This window comes from Hakea prostrata, chromosome 3 (genome assembly GCF_041222555.1).
Source record: "Hakea prostrata isolate BN-2017 chromosome 3, UWA_Hpros_2, whole genome shotgun sequence".
In the NCBI taxonomy this organism is placed as follows: Eukaryota; Viridiplantae; Streptophyta; class Magnoliopsida; order Proteales; family Proteaceae; genus Hakea; species Hakea prostrata.
This window is the reverse complement of record NC_142602.1, coordinates 26920613-26940132: the sequence shown is the minus strand read 5'-3', so window position 1 is coordinate 26940132 and position 19520 is coordinate 26920613. Positions and strand designations below refer to the sequence as shown.

At 38.7% G+C, this 19520-nt stretch overlaps 1 protein-coding gene across 1 annotated transcript in view; it reads left to right on the top strand.

The window, feature by feature from the left end:
* LOC149021932 (ABC transporter G family member 28-like) overlaps positions 1-19520 on the top strand; it is a 94449-nt gene that overhangs the window by 64557 nt on the left and 10372 nt on the right. Inside the window, exons 9-10 of the mRNA XM_089150135.1 lie at positions 8083-8379; positions 8782-9276. Coding sequence (XP_089006261.1) covers positions 8083-8379; positions 8782-9276 — 792 coding nt within the window. The remainder of the gene's footprint in view (positions 1-8082; positions 8380-8781; positions 9277-19520) is intronic.

Sequence of the window (19520 nt, the reverse complement as noted above, 5' to 3'; positions counted from 1 at the left end):
CTTGAGTAGATATAGAATAAGGTACCATTCTCCCCCTCACGTGTAGCATTACACGTGGACAATTAATGATGACCAGTGACAAGCATCTTAAAGTATGAGCACAAAAGAAACCCAAGAAGGAAAAGTAGCAGCCACAGAGCAATGTATTATTCACCAATAAAGCTGATCAAGCAGTAGAAAATCGTCTCACAGGACAAAGTCTTGTGCACCAAGGGGGAAAAAAAATTCTGGACCACCGCTAACCCTTAGGCAGGAGCAAATTAGATCAGGAAAAAAAAATATATTGAACCATCTTGGAATCTCAAAATTGCAGTAGTCACTGCAGCAATCCACTCAGAAGAAATGCAATAATAGTAGTTGCAGTAGCAAATAATATCATATCTCGGACCATAGCAACAAACTTCTGCTAGATTTGAAACTTTAACAGATATTGATATGAAGGAAAAGTAGTCCTCTAGGTCTTTGTAGAAGTGTTAGATAATAAGAAGGCTAAACTTGATTCTGAAATAAACAACGGAAGCAGTAGTAAAGCAAAACGATAGCAGCAGAATTTTTTAGAACAGAGAAATCCATTGAAACAGGGTACTAGTATACGACTTGCAGCAGAACTTATACCACAAACAATGGAAGACAATACTTAGATCTTGCAATCCGAATTATGGGCATATCTTCGCAAGAATCAAGAGGAATCCCAAGACATCAGTATAGTGCAGATTGAACTTCAGATTTGCACACAAAAAAAGGGTAGTTGCAGCCTTAGTTGAATCAAATAGGTAAACATATCCCCAAAAAGCTTAGGGCCTTTATTTAGTATTAATACATAGATACTTGGTGCTTCAAAAGTTAAAGAAGAAAGACAGCTATGCACAATTACTGCAGCGAAGGTTGGGGCTGCCCTAGATAAGAAAAAGGGGGAAAAAAAAATAAGAAGAAAAAAAAACTGGGCAGCCAAGAGAGAGAAAACGGTCCCTACGTTGATTAAACTTGCTCTGATGCCATGTTAGAAAACAAGCATTAAATAATCAAAACAGCAGCTGAACTTGAACAAAGAAAAAAGAGAAGAAGAAGAAGAGAAGAGAGATGAAGAACTAGTAGAAGAGGCTTGTGATTCTTGCTTAAAGAGTCTAGAATCATAGAGCCCTTTTATTTATAGCTTCTAATGAATCTAATACAACTTGAAAGACAAGTAATTGTCCTCTAGAAAAAAGGAAACAAAAAATTACAGCTTTAGTAACTTCCTAGCTCCTAAAATAGAAAGTTATGAAAATAGAAACTACCACCCAAATAGAAACTATGCTTTTTAGAAACTATCAAAACTTATGTAGAAAGACTCCTACATTAGAAATAGAAACTATTCAGTTTTTACTGTTCACGTGAACAGTAACATAAACAGTAAAATAGTCCAGATTTGCATATACTTCAACATATTCTAACAGGCCTTTCAAAAATAGTAACTCACAAACTCCACGAACCATGGCTCTATATTCAGCTTCACTGGATAAAACTACCACATTATGTTTCTTACTCCTCCAAGTAACAAGATTACCTCCGACAAAGGTACAGTAACCTGAAATTGACTTCTTGTCAGGAGATCCAGCCCAGTCTGCATCAGTGTATGCTTCTACTCTGAGATTATCAGCGGGTGACAAAAGTATTCCTTTTCCAGGAGTTCCCTTCAGATACTACAATATTCTGGTAATAACCTTCATATGAGCTAAATATGGATTATTCATGAACTGCTCACTCCCCACGGCATAAGCAATGTCTGGCCTGGTGTGAGACAAATAAATAAGCTTTCCTACCAACCTTTGATATCATCCTTTGTCCACTAGTTCTCCCTTTTTTTCCTCAAGTTTAGCTCCAGCCTCAATGGGGGTATCAACTGTTTTACACCCCGACATTCCCATTTCTGATAATAAATATAGGACATACTTCTTCTGTGATAGGTATATACCCTTCTCTGGTCAAGCTACCTCAATCCCTAGGATGTATTGTAACGTCCTCTTTAATCTCAAACTCTTTGCCAAGAAAGTCCTTCAAACTTTGAATTTCCTTACCATCACTCCGTGTGATGAGAATATTGTCCATATAAACAATGAGAAGTGTGATATTGGTACCTGACTTCTTGACAAATAGTGTATAATCACATTGCTTTGTTCGTACCCAATAGAGGTCTCTGCCTTTTGGAGGCGTCCAAACCAACATTTAGGAGACTGTTTTAACCCATAAATTGACCTCTTCGATTGACATTCTTTCCTTGCAATATTGTCATTAGAGAAACCATGTGGGATTTCCATATAAACTTCTTCCTCCAACTCCCCATGCAAGAAGGCACTCTTATGTTTAGTTGGTGTAAGTTCTAGTCTTTGTTCACAGCTTCAGACAACAGAACTCTGACAGTGTTCATTTTGCAACAAGGGCAACAGTCTTATGATAATCAATCCCATAGGTCTAGGTAAACCCCTTTTTAACTAGTCTAGCCTTCAACCTGTTGACAGATCCATCCATATTTGTTTAACCACAAACACCCATTTACAGTCCACGGGTTTTTTCCTTGAGGAAGTGTAACCAGCTCCCAAGTATCATTTTTCTTCATTGCTTGTATTTCCTCTACTATAGCTGCCTTCCATCTCGCATCAATATAGGCTTTTTGCCAAGAACTGAAACAGATGATATAGAGGAGATAAAAGCACAGTAAAAGTCAGATAAAGAGTTATAATAAACATATTTAGCTATAGGATGTTGAGTACAAGATCGAACTCCTTTTCTAACAATAATAGGAAGATAAAAAAAAAAGATACCTTAGGGGGAACAATATAATCTGATTCTGGAGCAAGGGATTGAAGTGGTACCATGTCACTTTTCTCCTCTTGTTTTGGCCGATTGTAATTCTTCCTCTGATAAGTTTGCACCTCCTTATTCTGGTCAATCTTGCTTTGAAAGACCTCAATAGTGTGCCTCACGGAAGTGGTCTCCCCCTGACCAAGTTCTTCACATGGTTCAAAAACGGTGGGGAAGAATTAGAGTCTTCATGTATACTGGCCGAAGTCTCTCCTTGGTCTGGAAACTCTTCTTGAACTCCTATGTTGTGTTATGGTAGTGTGTGGGCGTCTATGTGTGGCATAGGAAAGTCTAGAGGTGGAAAGAACACCTCTCCTCTAGGACTCTCCCCCTGGAGAATTGTATAGTAAGGGCAAGACTCATTCAAAATTGCATCTATAGACACAATAATCTTTCTGGAAGGAGGAGATAACATTTGTACCCTTTTTGAGTAGCAGAATACCTCAGAAATATGTGGCATCGGCCAGAAGGAGCCAGCTTGCTCTGGCGGGCTGTGATTCTGGCATAACACACACATCCAAAGCCCTTTGAGGGAATAACAAATTAAGAGGCTCCCTGGAGAATCTCATTAGGACATTTAAAACCAAGTATCCTACTAAGCATCCTATTCATAAGGTAAGAGGTAGTGAGTATAGCATCACTCCAGTATTGTTTAGGGACATTTATAGCAATCATAATTGTACGAGCTACCTCTAAAAGATGCCAATTCTTCCTTTCGGCAAACCCCATTTTGGGCAGCCGTATCAACACAACTAGTCTAGCGCATAGTTGTTAAAGGTGTGCCTAAGCGGTCGCCTAGGCGGCAAAACGGTTTCTCAACCGCTTTGTTTTGAATCGCTTAATAGATGCTCAATTTGCAAAGGAACTCCAAGGCCCAAAGTGACATAAAACCTATTTTTTGCTCCGGGGGCATTGCCCCCACACCCCCACCGGGACCCCCATACCCATCAACAACAAAATGTGAAGCATAAGCCATACTCAACATCAAGATTCAATGGATCAGTAAATGCCTAAGCAAACGCTTTGACAACCATGGTTTGATGAGTTGAACTTATGTTTGTGTTCTTTTTTTGAATAATTTTTCATAATTATGATTCTTGAATGCTCTTTTTTTTGGATGAATGTGACTACTGAATATTTGTTTAGCTTATTAAAGAAAGTAGTTGTATTGAAAAGTAGTTTAAAAGTAATTGTATTGAAAAATTTTAACCCAACTGCTTTGTTCGCCTTATTGCCGCCTAGGCGCCACTTTGTCGCCTAATCACCTAGGTGGAGCCCCCAACCGCTTTGGTCACCTTGCCGCCTTGACAACCATGGTCTGGTGTATTATGCCTGAGTCAGAAAGATATCTCTAAAATTCACCATCAATATACTTTATGCCATTGTTACTGCAAAGGATCTTCACAGTAGCATTGAACTGAATTTTAATCATATTATGAAAATCATGAAAATATCGAAAAACCTCATTTTTTTTGTTTTAAAAGATAAATCTATATAGAACAAGAGTGACAATCAATAAAAGTTACAAAGTACTTATGGCCAGTAATAGACACACATTGGCAGAGGCCCCACACATCAGTATGAATTAGCATAAAAGAAATCGATTTTTTATTATGAAGAGAAGGCAAATAAGTAGAACGAGTCTGCTTCGTAAAAATGCAGGCTTCACAAAAAAATTCATCCTTGTTACAAAAGAAACTAAATCAAGAAATACTTTCTTAAGAATTCCTAAAGAGGGGTGACCTAGCCTACGGTGCCACTGATGAAGGTCTAATTTTACCGAATAGAACTATTTAAAAGATGCAGTCAGAGCAAAAGTAAATCCTCCAATCAACTCCAATAGATTAAGTCCATTGTCTAGTTTACCATGTTCAATCTCCTTCCCCGTTACTAAATCTTGGGTGGCACAGTAAAATGGGAAAAAATGTCACTTTACAATTCAAGTCATGTGTAAGACTCCTGATAGATAGCAAGTTAGTAGAGAAAGAGGGAACATGTAAAACTTTAGATAAAGAAAGTGATGGAGAATGTTGAATGGTCCCTTTTCCAGCAATAGAAGAATATGAGCCATCAGCAATTCGAACTTTATCTTTTTCGCAAGTTGGAGAATAATGTAAGAAAAAGGATGATGAACCTGTCATATAGTTGCTCCTGTATCAATGATCCAAAGAGTAGAATTTGAAGAAACATGGAAGCCTGTAAAAGTTTTACCTAAAGTAGCAAGGTAGGGGTTGATATGGGTAGCAGAGGAAGAAGTAGTTGAGGCTGTACTAGCAGTAGAAGACTGCAGAACATGTTGCAGAGTAGCTAACTCCTCCTGTGAAAAACCAACGTCTGCAGAGGGTGTTGTGGAAACCGTCTCAGAAAGATTTGCCTTCGTTTTCCCCTTCTTTGTGCCTTTTTCTGCTCAAAATCAATATGCTTCCCATGGAGCTTCCAACAATTGGCCTTGGTATGATATGGTTTGTGACAGTGCTCACAATTGACAATCTCCTTAGCCAAATCAGATTTAGTGCTAACAGACTGTAAGACTGATTTCTCCACTATAAAAGCATGAAGCATAGCTAATCGACGAGTTTCCTCACATTGACCAAGGGCATAGGACTGTTCTAGTGTACGAAAGGGAGAATAACTCAGTACTTGCACTTTGATTTGATCATACTCCACATTCAAACCCGTCAAGAAGTCATATACCCGAATCTTATTATGCTTCATACAAGTGGCCACATCATCTAGATTAGTGGGGTGATAATCCCTATAATGATCCAACTTTTGCCAAAGAGAGCGCAACTTAACATAATATTGGGCCACAGTTAGTTCCTTTTGGGTAGTCTCATGAAGCTTCTTCCGTAGCTCCTAAACCTATGCATCATTCTCCAACTGCCCATATGTTTCAGACTTTCAGTTGTAGCCTTCCAAATTTGGGCTGCAATATCAAGTAATAGGTATCCACAGGCAATATTTGGATTTATGGAATTCAAAAGGAATGACATAATAAAAGAGTCATTCGAGATCCATTTATCCTGTGAAACACCTATGGTGGGAGGTTTTATAGTGGCGCCCGTAAGGTGTCCAACAAGTCCTCTTCCGACAATAGTCAGGTTGGTAGATTAAGACCAAATCAAATAATTTGTTCGATTAAATCTTACTAAAAGAGGATGAAGAGTGGGGTTATGTTCGGAGCCAATGGAGGCAGTAGTACCATCAATGGTTGCCATGCCAAAAAGACTGTTTGCAGTTCTTCAGTCTTCACCCTTTCAAAACAACTGAGATGTCATAGAATGGAATAGCCAAACCACCCTGACAAATCTAAGGAGTTATAAGACTCAAAAGGTGTATAGGGTAAGTAACACCATTTTTTTTAACCAAAAGAGGATGAAGAGTGGGGTAAAGTTCGGAGCCAATGGAGGCAGTAGTACCATCGGTGGTTGCCATGCCAAAAAAACTAGGGAGTTATTGGACTCAAAAGGTGCATAGGGTAAGTAACACCATTTTTTGTTTTTACGAAAGAGGCCCTAAAGTTATGGAAAATCACAAACAGACCCTTGAATATATGTGAAATCACAAACAGATCCCTAGAGATATGTAAAATTACAAATAAGCCCCCGAATATATGATAGATTACAAATAGTCCTTAAGAATATGCGAATCACAAATAGATCCTTGAAAATATGCAAATTCACAAGAATAGGCCCCTGAAAATATTCGAATTCACAAAAGAGACCCCCGGAACATCAATATATATATTTTTTTCTTTTTCTTTCTTTCTTTTTGGGCTAATGGAACCGTAGGTTAGAAAGGAAAAAAACAAGACATGGTTCAGTTAGGGTTGGGGTGGTTTGTCCCATGTATATTCTGCTGCTGGAAGTAGAAGAAGTGTTTGGTTTTTAGGTCGCAAGAGCCTTGGGATTCCAAAAGAAAAAAGAAAAAGGTTTGATGGTTGCTGGTATGGCGAAGAGGTGCAGTGAAGGCCTAATAGGTACGATGGCAAGTTTGATGGTTAGAAGATGAATTTCAGTGATGGTAATGGTGAAGTGCAGGCCTAACAGGTACAATGGCGGGTTCTATGGTTAGAAGATGAATTGCAGCATGGTATTGGTGAGTGCAGGTCAAGGTAATGGCGGAAATATTGGGTTTGAAGGTCTAGCAATGGGCTTTTTCAGGTCAGTGATGGGAATGGGAAGGCAGGTGATGGGTGTGAAGGTCAGAGGTAATGTAGCTGTAGCGGTAGCAAGTCTAGTAGCAGAATCGAGAGAGAGAGAGAGAGATACGATCTTTCCTTTTTTTCTCTAATCGATTTTTGGCTCTGATACCATGTTGAGAAAATCGATTGTGGTAGAATGACTTATTGATCAGTGTGATCTCAAGCCCTCTATTTATAATAAGGTGGAAAGATGACTATTACATAAATACCCTTACTTGGGTAACAAGAAATAGAAAATTACACAAACTAAAACTCTAACAGAATTGAACTCATAGTAGAACTCAACCAAAAGATTAACCTCATAAAACAACACTATATTTATAGAACAAGAAAAAACTCAAAAATAGAAAGTTTCTAATTTACGTATAGGACTCTCAATTCTGCCAGGCGCTACATGATACCCCCTTTTTTTCCCTATTTTACCCCTTTATGTCTTCTAACAGAAACAAGCTGTTTAATTTTGGTTCTGTGGAATGTGGACAAACAGGTTGGTGATAGATTGTCATCACTGAATAATAACAAAAAAATAATAATAAAATAGAAATGTCTTCGCTTCTTTGAAATTCCAGATTGAGTTTAATTAAAAATAAGCTTATTGACACCTTTGCAAAAGGCTGTTGCTTGGAGCAACAGTTAGAGATTTGAGCTGTAAGCAAATTTCTTGGTTTGAGTTGCAAGGAAATTCGATAGGCTACCTGGCTAGGAGTCTAGGACCAACGGTTCACCCCGCACAGGATCCCACATAGGCCAGCATTGGGTAATGGCCCTTCTTTAATGTCTGCCTTTACATAAAAATATTTGAATTCTTGTTTATATGCTTCAAAAAGCAAGATAACATTAACGACAGCTACTTGTCTATTTGAGTTTGTTTAATATGCTGCTGCTGTTCGTTGAAGACATCAGTCCAACTTCAATTATTTTTAGCTTTTTCTGCTGATGCATTGTCTTAAGTTTCTATTTCCATATGATGTACTTCAGAGTTTACTTGTCTGCTTCTCTTGCATTGACATAGTTTTCTTTTCCTTCTGATCATGGAGATTATCTGCTGACATGCCAAAACCAGATAAGGTTCTAGTAGTTGAAAGAGTTATTGAATCCTTGGGACTACAGGCAGTACGGGATTCCTTGGTTGGAACAGTAGAGAAGCGTGGGATCTCTGGAGGCCAAAGGAAACGAGTAAATGTTGGACTGGAAATGGTCATGGAGCCTTCATTGTTGATATTAGATGAACCCACATCTGGTTTGGACAGTTCTTCTTCTCAGTTGCTACTTAGGGCACTTCGTCGTGAGGCAATTGAAGGGGTAAACATCTGCATGGTAGTTCACCAACCAAGGTATGCCCTAATAATTAGAGTTGCTTTCTGTTTGAAAAGCAAGGTCAAACATACTTGGAAGCCTTTATATTATATTTGAAGGAATTGCCTAGATGTGCTTAGTTTTATTCCATATGCTTCAGGAATATCTATTTTCAGTAATCTTCTCTTTATTTATTTCATAAGAATAGTCTAACTTCATTTGTAGTATCTACATGAACTGGGAACAAATTTATTTGAGGATTCTCTGTTTCTACTTGTGATCATAACACAATTTTAATCTCCAATGATGAATCTGTCTAACATGATTAATGATGGAGTACAAAAGCATATCACAGTTGGAAAATTAGAAAATCAACAATAAGGAGGATGAATGCATACATCTATGTATTTTGATAGGTGCTTTGGAAATTCTCCTTGCAGCTATACATTGTTCAAAATGTTTGATGATTTGATACTTCTAGCCAAAGGCGGCCTCACTGTGTATCATGGACCAGTGAAAAAAGTGGAAGAATACTTTGCAGGCATTGGAATCAATGTTCCTGACCGTGTAAATCCACCAGATCACTATATTGACATTTTGGAAGGCATAGTTAAACCAAGCACAAGTTCAGGTATAAGTTATAAACAGCTTCCTATCAGATGGATGCTTCACAATGGATACCCAATACCCCCAGACATGCAGCAGATTTTAGCTGGGATTGAAATATCATCAGCGTCTGCAAGTCCAAGCAATGAAATGAGTCCTGCTGTTTCAGTAGTTGAGGAGCAATCTTTTGCTGGAGATTTATGGCAAGATATGAAGCGTAGTGTCGCGCTTAAGAAGGATTTCATCCGGTACAATTTCTTGAAGTCCAAGGACTTATCCAACCGAATAACTCCTGGCGTATTTCGGCAGTACCGGTACTTTCTTGGGAGGTAACTAGTCTTATTTTCTTGGTATACTTAAGGATCTTCACTATTAGAAATTTCTGCATAGGATTGAAATTTCAAATTGGCATATGTTTCATAAATTTTCTTGCATAACATTCCTAATTCCTGCAACGGATTCTAATGGTGAGAACTGATGAGACAGAAATCCTAGTGTCATCAGATACTTCCATTAAGGAATTTTTTTAAAACTATTAAATTTCTTTTTTTTGTTCGAATGACTTAAATAAAAGATTATCCAGGACAAGTATCGCGACAACCCCAAACCCAATCAGAGTAAAAAGAACAGGAGTTGTAATGACCATCCATCATACCCCTACAATCAACTCCTGTCATAGAACATAAATATGCAGTGGAAGTTTCGGTTAAAGAGTAAGCTCAAGAGAGTTTCATTGAACGTATAATGTAAAAAAGTAAGACCAGAGTCCAGACATCTATATTTTGTATTCAAACATTATTATCTTGTTGTTCTTTCTTAACATTCTAAACATTTGTATCTATAGTTCTATACAAGAAGTAATAGTGAACAACCCTCTTGAGGCCTCTCAAGCCCTATCTTAAGTTTTGGGCATCCTAGGAACTTAGATGTTAACCTTTAACATTCGGAGCTATGAAATATACTATCCCCTGTCATCGGAAAAATCAACATAATTGAGTATATATTTTTAACACAGTCATAAACAACATAAAAGGAAACAAAAGTAGGTCTGTTTATTGTAGTGTTTTTTGCCTCTCTCATTTGCAATCCCTTCCCTTAACCCTAAGCTTACCAAGGAAGAGAAATCCTTCTCTTTTGTCATCTCTTCTCTTTCCTACCAGGATAAGAGTTTCCTCCATCAGAAGTCCAGAATTAAGTGGCTCGAGCTTGGTGACTCAAGCATTGCATATTTCCATCACTCCATTAAAACTCACCATAATTACGAGCCTATTCCCTTGCTTCTTTTGAGCAATGGGGTTTGGATCTTTGATGCATCTATCCTACAAGACTAATAGCCCTTCTTGATGGCTTCAGTATGGGATTCTTTATAGCCACTTGGGGCTTCATCCATGATGACCTTATCAAAGCTATCCATAGCTTCTTTCTCAACCCCTCCCAACTTTCCTCCATCAACCATACCTTCCTTTGCCTCATTCCCAAGAAACCCCACACCACTTCACTCTCAAACTTTCATTTGGTCTACCTCCATGATCTCCTTTACGAGTTCATTGTAAGATTATTGCCAACTGCCTCAAGCTGGTCATTCTTTCTCTAGTCAGCCAAAACCAGTTTGCTTTCGTATCTGTTAGGAGTATTGTTGACAACATACTTCTTTGTGTAAAAATTATTCAGGAGTTTGATTCTAGATCACAGTCACACACTATGCTCATGAAAATCAACCTCCACAAAGCTTTTCACTCTTTTTTAGTGCAACTTCTTACCTAGACGGGCTTTCCTCCCACTTTTGTCCACTAGATTGATGTGTCCATCTCCTCCCATGCCTTCTTTATGATCACTTATGGATCCCCTATTGCTTTTACTCTTCCAAAGTTGGCATTCGTCAAGGTTGGCCCGTCATCCCTTTTCTCTTCTCCTTTGTTGTGGAGGTCCTCTCAAGAAGCCCCCAATCCAAAACTGACCAGCATCTCATCTTTCAATCTCTTAACAATGATCTTATGCTTCTTCAAGGCCTCCACCTATTCTTTCACCTTGATTCTCTCCCTCTCCCTCTCCCCCCCCCCCTCTCTCTCAAACTCTTTGGTCTTTGGGTCAATCTTGTAAAGTACCAATCATCTATGGGAGACTCACTAATCAATATTTCATCTTAATGGTTGACCTCATCTTTAAGAGATTACAACTTTGGAAAGGTGAGCTTCTCAACTTTGCTGGCAGGGCTATCCTCATCAAATCAGTGTCCTAGTTCTCCTACCTCTATTGGTGTGGCATGTTCTCTATTCCCAAGACCAATATTTGTTCTATGAAAGCTATTTCCGACACACTCCTTTAGAAAGGGCAAGAGGCCTCTTGCTTCCTTCACCTCATCAGGTGGACAACAATCTGCCTCCCAAAACCTGAAGGTCGCCTTAGCTTTTGTAGGGTTAGTGTTGGTTGAGTTCTACTAGGAGTTCAACTCTATTAGAGTTTGTGTTCATGTAAATTTCTATTTCTTGTAACCCAAGTGAGGGCATTTATGTAATAGTTGTTATTTCCACTTTATTATAATAGAGGGCTTGAGATCACACTGATCAAGAGAGCCATTCTACCAACATTGTGTTTCTTAACATGGCATCATAGCCTAAGTTCAATTAAGGAAGAGAAGAAAATGAAAATCTCGCTGAGGAAGACCTACCTCCATTGCCGTGACATCTCTTCACCTGCAACAATTCCAGAAGCCATCGACCTTGCTTTGGCCATCAACCCAAGTTCCACACCTATCGTAGAAACATTTGCTGAGGAAGATCTACCACCTCTGCCGCTGGAATTGCACTATTACCGTTGCTACGCAACACCTTCTTCTTCATCTAGTCTAACCCAGATCCTGGGTTATATTAGGTTCCCAGATGACAATAAGAGACGATGAGGTTTTCTTCCTATTGTAGGCAAGTTGGGCACGACTAATAATCTATGCCTCAACTTGAGGGGGAGTGTTGGTTGAGTGCTACTAGGAGTTCAACTCTATTAAAGTTTTTGTTTATGTAAATTTGATTTCTTGTTACCCAAGTGAGGGTATTTATGTAATAGTGTTATTTCCACTTTATTATAAATACAAGGCTTGAGATACACTGATTAAGAGAGCCATTTTACCAACATCGTGTTTCTCAACAACTAAAGACTACAATAATGTCAATCCAATGAAACTAATTTGGAAACTCTCTAGTTAGCACAACTCTTTTTAGGTTAACTAGGTCCATTCCTACCTCATTAAGTCTGACTCGGTCCAGACCGCCTCTTTACATCTAACCCTCTTAAGTTTGAAGAAAACTCCTTTAGATCCTTGCCCTCTCTGAAATCTCCACTAAGATCTTGGATGGTACCTCTAACTCTTTTTGGCTTTGACCTATGGCATCCTTTGGGCATCCTCTATATTTACTTGGTGTATGATTCCTACATCCCCAAGTCCACCATGCTCTCATACTTTGTTTGCAATGGCTCCTAGTCCTCCCGTTGCCTCCCTTTAGGTCTCATATAGGTCTGAAACTCCCTCCCCCCCTTCCTCAAACCTCATTCCCTATAACTGCACCATTTGGCTCCCCACCTCCCTGGTGTGTTCTCTTCCTCTTTGGCCTGGAATATTTATTATACCTTTGGTCTGGTCAACCCTTAGGCCACCTTGGTTTGGTTAGAACATTTCGTTCCCTATTATGCCTTCACCAATGCCTCCAAGCTAGTCTTTCCATATTTATCGCCTAACATCACCTAAGTGAATCTTTTTGTTGGAATGGTATCAAAGACGTGGATTACCTGTTTTTCACTTGCCCTTTCTCTTGCTCCATCTAGGAGTAAGTTATTACCTCCAGTTGGTCCCACTTTAGGTGCTCCTTGGGTTTTGCTTGGCATTGGTTCTGGTTCTTGAGACTCTTCTTAGGCTCTTCCATTTGTGACTTTGTTGGTAAGTTGGTGTTTTAAGGAGTTGTCTCTCACTTATGGTGGGAGTGTAATTTTAGGAGGGGGACCTCCAACTCTAGCCTCTAGGTCGCTGGACTTGATTTGGAAAACCATTTGCTTTAATGTCTCCTCTAGACTATAGTTACTCCTCCTGTCCTCCATCCCCCAGTTTTGGATACCCCAAGGAATAGGCTTATTATTTTTACAAGTGGTTTAGGCTCTTGCTTGCAGCCCCCTAGTCATTTGTAGGCTGCTTGCTTCCCCTCACCTTTGTTCCCCCTCTTCTTGTATATTCTCTTCCATGCTTTCTGTCGGCTACCCACAATCATTTATTCTAATTTGTAATTCAGTTACAAGTACTAGAGGAATGACAGTGATCGATGATTCCCTCTGACCGTCTCTTCCTTTGCATGGTTAGAGAACTTTGGAGATCTCACCAATATCTTATGAGATATCTGTCTTTATCCATTTAGCAGGATGAGATGATGTACAAGACAAGAAAATTGCTTAGCACATAGGGTCTCAAGTCTCAACTCTAATCTATCACGTTGTAACTGTGATGATTGGATTATTGTTAGTAATCAGAGAAACAAAGAGAAGGAAGAAGAAAATGAGGGAGACCTCACATTCATTCTAAGGAACTCAAAGCCAAACTATTGTATCTATGGTAGTAATACCAGAGTAACAGTGAGAAACATAAACTAATAGGAACAGAGTCCAGAAGGGACTCAAAGAACAATCCAAAAGATTATCACCAGATAGTAATCCCAAGAGACCCTTTTTCCCTTTTTGCCCATTCTATAATATATTCAGACGCTTCCCCTCAAGCTGGAGCAAGCATTAACATTTACAGCTTGTTACAAATATAGACCACTCTTTCAGTCCCTAAATATTTTGAAACAAGTCAACCGGCTGTTCTCGGGTCCAAACATGACATGTGGAGATCAGCATTTGTTGCAGCTTCTCACTAACGGAGTGGCAGTCTACTTGATATGCTTTGTACGCTTGTGAAAAGTAGGATTTGATGCTATGTGAATAACAACCTGATTATGCTCCAAAAGATATAGGTAATTTATGATCAAAGCCAAGCTCTCTCAGAAACAGTTTAATCTACATCAACCGACAAGGAACGAGTGCCACAATTGGGTACTCTAGCTCTGCAATAGATCGAGCACCACTACCTCTCCTGATCATCAAGAGCAACTCCATCATTAGGCATATGTTTTAAACTAGGATCCATCGGTGTCCAAAGGTTGGGAACCAAGCATCCCTGTTTTAGACAATAAATCAATCACATTCTTGTAATAAAAAGATCTCTTTCTTGGACTGAGCAACTTCTACACCCAAGAGGTACTTGAAGGTACTTGAGTCTTCGACTTTTTCCTTGATAAAATGCATGTCAATCTCTACATATTTGGTCCTATCATGTTGAACGGGGTTATGTTCCATATTTATAGCTGATTTGCTGTCAGAAAACAACTCCATAAGTCCTTTTAGATCTGCCTCAAGTTCCTGGAGAAGGCTCTTCGACCATAATGCTTCACAAATGCCTTGAGCTAGAGATTTAAACTTGCCTTCAGCACTGGATCGAGCAACTACTGCTTGTTTGTTGCTCCTCCATGACACTAAGTTACCCCTAAGATAAGCGCAATAACCAGATCTAGATCCTCTATCATCAGGACATCTTGCCCAGTCTGCGTCTGTATGTGCTTCCACTTCAAGATGTCTATGAGAAGAAATCAAGGTGCATTTACTAGTCGAGGCCTCTAAGTGCCTCAAGATACAGTACACTACATCTAGATGTGAAGAGTAAGGGTATTGACTGACAAGGTTAACTGCGAAGGTGATAGCAAGTCTGGTATATGATAGATAAATCAGCTTCCAACTAGTTTTTGATAGCTGGTCTTATCAATTGGTTCTCCTTCCTTTGCCTTCAGCAAGTATACACCGTAGCATCCCGATCTCTTCTAGAAGTTCAAATGTGTATTTTTTTTAGATAGAGAAACATCATTAGCTGAATATGCCAGTTCCAGCCCGAGAAAGTACCTAAGTTTGCCATGTCTTTTATCTCAAACTCTGTCCCCAAGAAGGCCTTCAAGGCTGAGATCTCTTCCTCACAACTTCCTGTGATGACTATGTCATCTACATACACTACAAGAATTGTAATATAAGAACCAACATGTTTAACGAATAGGTATGGTATGTATTCCTTTGCTTGTAGCCATAGGACACCATAGCCTCATAAAACCTCCTAAACCAAGCTTTAGGGCCTGAAACACATAGGAAAGTGCAAATTGAGGAGAGCATTATATGGACTAAAGCAGTAGAATATCCAGGGGGTATATCCATATATACTTCTTCTAGAAGCTCTCCATGTAGGAAAGCATTCTTGACATCCAACTCCTAAAGATTCCACCCTTGGTTCATAACACATAAGAGTATGGTCCGGACTGTAGTCATCTTGGCCACTAGAGCAAATGTCTCTCAGTAGTCAAGGCCATAAGTCTGAATGATCCCTTTGGCTACTAGTCTCACCTTGTACCTCTTAATGCTTCCATAAGCTTTATGCTTTCTTACAAGGACTCACTTGCACCCAACAATCTACTTCCTTGCAGGCAAAGACTCATTAACTCCCACTTTTTTTTTTCAAAACTTGCATTTCCTCATCCATAGCCTTCTTCCAGTTTAAGTGAGACACTGTCTCTTGCTAGGAGTTAGGAATAGAGGTAGAGGACAAAGATAAATAAAGCTCTAAAATTATGGGGATAGGGACTAATATGAAACATGATTGGAAATAGGGTGTTTAGTGCATGTACGTGGCTGTTTTCTTAAAGCAATAGGTAGATCTAGGTCAGAGAAAGACTCACCATATTAAACTGCTTCTTTAGGACTAGGAGTCGGTGCTTCCAACTGGCTCGGTTCAAAAGGGAGTTTCTTCTTCCTTTGGTAGGTCTTTAGAGGCTTATGCTCCCCTTGCACATCACCCACTAGTTGTTCCTGCTCGATAACTCCATCTTCCAAAGGAAAATTAGTAAAAGAGGGACTTAACATTAAGAGCCTTAAGAGGAATCTCAAGAAATACTGGAGCTTCTTCATGAATACTCTCCCCCTGAAGAAGAGGAGGGGAATAGAAAGGGACTTGCTCCTGAAAAACCACATCCATAGAGACAAAAAAACCTACGAGATTCAGGGTGATAACATTTCTAACCCTTTTGGGTAGGTGGATAACCTAGGAAGATACACCGTAACCCAGGGGATAGACTTACCATGGCTATAATGGTTACTGACTGAAGCAACACACCCAAAGACCTTAGGTGGGATGGTAAAGTTAATTGTGCCTAAAAGAACCTCAACTGGACAGTGTTGGTCCAAGACTCGAGAGGGCATTTTGTTAATCAGGTGGGTTGCAATCTTAATGGCATCACCCTAAAAGCAAGGGGGCACATTCATGGTGAACATAAGGGACCTGCCTCTAGCAGATGTCTATTTTTGTGCTTAGCCACCCCATTTCGGGGGGTAGTATCCACACAACTAGTTTGATGGATAATCCTATGAGTAGAAAATTAGGAGGGAAAAGGCTCACCCGAGTATTCATTCCATTATCAAACTTGAATTTTCAAAATAGCATCAAAATGGGTCCTAACCATATTATGGAAATTTTGAAAATAAGAAAAAACATCACTTTTCTGATGAAGAAGATACACTAAGTAGTCCTAGTTCAACGATCAATAAAAGACAAACCAATGATGACTAGAAAAGATACAGTCCAAGTAGGACCTCACACATTAGAATGAATAATAGAAAAATGCATTTTACTATGATTATAAAAAATAGGGTAAATATGTCTAGTTTGCTTGGCTAAAATGCAAGCATCACAACGAAAGTCATCCAAATTACATCTTTTAACTAAGTCTGGAAATAATCTAGTAAAAATAGATAAAGGTAGGTGGCTAAGCCTATTATGTTACTGTAACAGAGATGAAAGTGCATAAGAGGATGATGTAGAGCTCAAAGAAAAAGCTGATGGTGATCCTTCCAACGAGTAAAGTCCCTCCTTTGTCTGTCACTGCCAATTGTACCCCCCCGTTTCCATGTCCTAAAAAATACATTGTGTAGGAAAATTTTACACTAACCTTTTGTATTTCCGATAACTAAACTTATAGAGTTCCGATTGTTGATTACCTTGACAACCATAGGCATAAATGTCATGGGATGTCTATGTTCATTGGTTGGAGGAGAGGATGTTACATGCATAATACTACTCAACTCACAGGATGGATCCACTGAGGCACTCCTCTTGGCATATAGTTGTACTTTCCTTTTATTGTCACTTGTCAGTTACTTTATATTTGATGTTTTGAAGTTAGAAATTATATATTGAATGTTATGTACTTAAATAATTAAGTTTATAGTGTACTTCTTGGACAACTCTACATTGATGTTATGTACATTGAATGACATATCTACATTGATTTTTTTACTGAAATGCATGTGCCAATGTGTTCTTTATACTCTAATTAGCTTGAATGCAGAGTCCCACCCTAAAATACACCCTAAAACCTATCGAAACTTGCACGAAAAAGTCCTAAGTTTCCTAGTTTCCCACCTAAGTTTCCCATTTTCACTTGGTTGAAACTTGAGTTTCCCTCGAATTTTTTTTCTATGTGTACTATAGGTATCAATGTACTGTCCTCTATATCCACTATGGCATATGCTGGAAAAGGTTCACAGAAAAGGATTTATGCATGAATCTGATCATACTTTATAAGTTTATATTCAATCTTGCCAGAAAGTTATAAAGCCGAAGTTTGTCCTCCCATTTTTGATAAGCAACGGCATCTCCAGCATTCTTGAGTTTAAAAATTTCCCATATAAATCTAAGGTATGGTAGTATCCTCGAAGTGTATTATAATGCTAAGAGAGAGTAAGATCTTTCTGTTGCAACTGATGTAGCTTTCTTCTAATTTTAAAGCATTGTGCATCATTACCTACTTTGGAGTATGTATCTTGAGTAACCTTCCAAACAATAGCAACATCTGGGAGGAGGAGATAGCTCTCTACTATGCTTGGTTCAATTAAGAAGAAATTCCATGACCAAACGTTCATTTGTATACCACTTGGTAAATTGTGGACCAAAAGAGGAAGGCTTGGTAGAAGTCCCATCAAGATGGCCAATAAGACCACAAGCACTAACAGCAAGAGAAACATAACGAGACCATCGAACGTAATTGGTCCCATCAAGTTTCACAGTAGTCATCTAAAGCAGAGAAAACTCATGATCCTGAGGAATAGATGTATTGGGAAACTCTTCAGATGTACCAAACAAAGGAAACGTGGTGGAATCAGCCATTACAGGAACAAGATATCACTCAAATTTACTAACAGCTCCTGGAAATATTTAAATTCACAAAACAGTCCTGAAAATATCCAAATTCACAAACAACCCCTGAAAATATTTGAATTCGCAAAACAACCCCTTGGTAATATTCGAATTCGCAAAACATTAGGTGTTACTTGCAATGTACCTAGAACCTCTCTTAAGCTTCATTGAAAGCTCTAGAGACATCTGGAGGGTTTGAATGTGGTAGTCAATAGGTTTATTTGGGTGAAAAAAGGGGCTAAACACTATTGCAAGCTGAAGGACAAATAAAGGATGATTTATTTTTTTACTTTTTGTTTTTTTATATATTTTTTGTAGTTAGATCATCTTAGGAGAGTTTCAAGAAGCAGAAGACAGTTTTAGGAGTGATTGTGGGTAGATTGGGAACTGAAAAGGGGCTCACAATGGCCCTAGAAGAGTAAAAAAGACGCAACGATTATTCTAGGAGCAATTGTTGGGCTTCTAGGAAGTTTCTAGAGGTTCGATTGTGGCTGGAAGGATAGAAGAGAGGTGGGCGATGGTGTTAGAGGTTATTTTGAGTATGTGGAAAGTGTGGAAGATGATGGAATGGAGGTTTAGGCTTTGCAGATGAAGGTGGAAGCCATTCTGCAGGCATCGCAATGGTGAGTCCTCTTCCTATCTGTGATCTGCAATAGATGATTGGTGTTTTAGGAACCACATGGTTTTGATACCATGTTGGAATGTTGACTGAAATCCTTGCATGTAACCATGTATCATTGTGACACTGCAGGCCTTTAATTTATAATAATATAATGAAGTGAAGAATACAAAAATGCCCAATATGGGACTAAAATTAATAAAACTCCTAACAAGACAAAACTACCCTTCTTTGACTTACCACAATATGATATTATATGTTAGAAAACAAGCATTAAATAATCAAAACAGCAGCTGAACTTGAACAAAGAAAAGAGAGAAGAAGAAGAAGAAGAAGAGAAGAGAGATGAAGAACTAGTAGAAGAGGCTTGTGATTCTTGCTTAAGAGTCTAGAATCACAGAGCCCTTTTATTTATAGCTTCTAATGAATCTAATACAACTTGAGAGACAAGTAATTGTCCTCTAGAAAAAAGGAAACAAAAAATTACAGCTTTAGTAACTTCCTAGCTCCTAAAATAGAAAGTTATGAAAATAGAAACCACCACCAAAATAGAAACTATGCTTTTAGAAACTACCAAAACTTATGTAGAAAGACTCCTACATTAGAAATAGAAAGTAGAGTAGCATCACTAACATCATACAAACAGATTT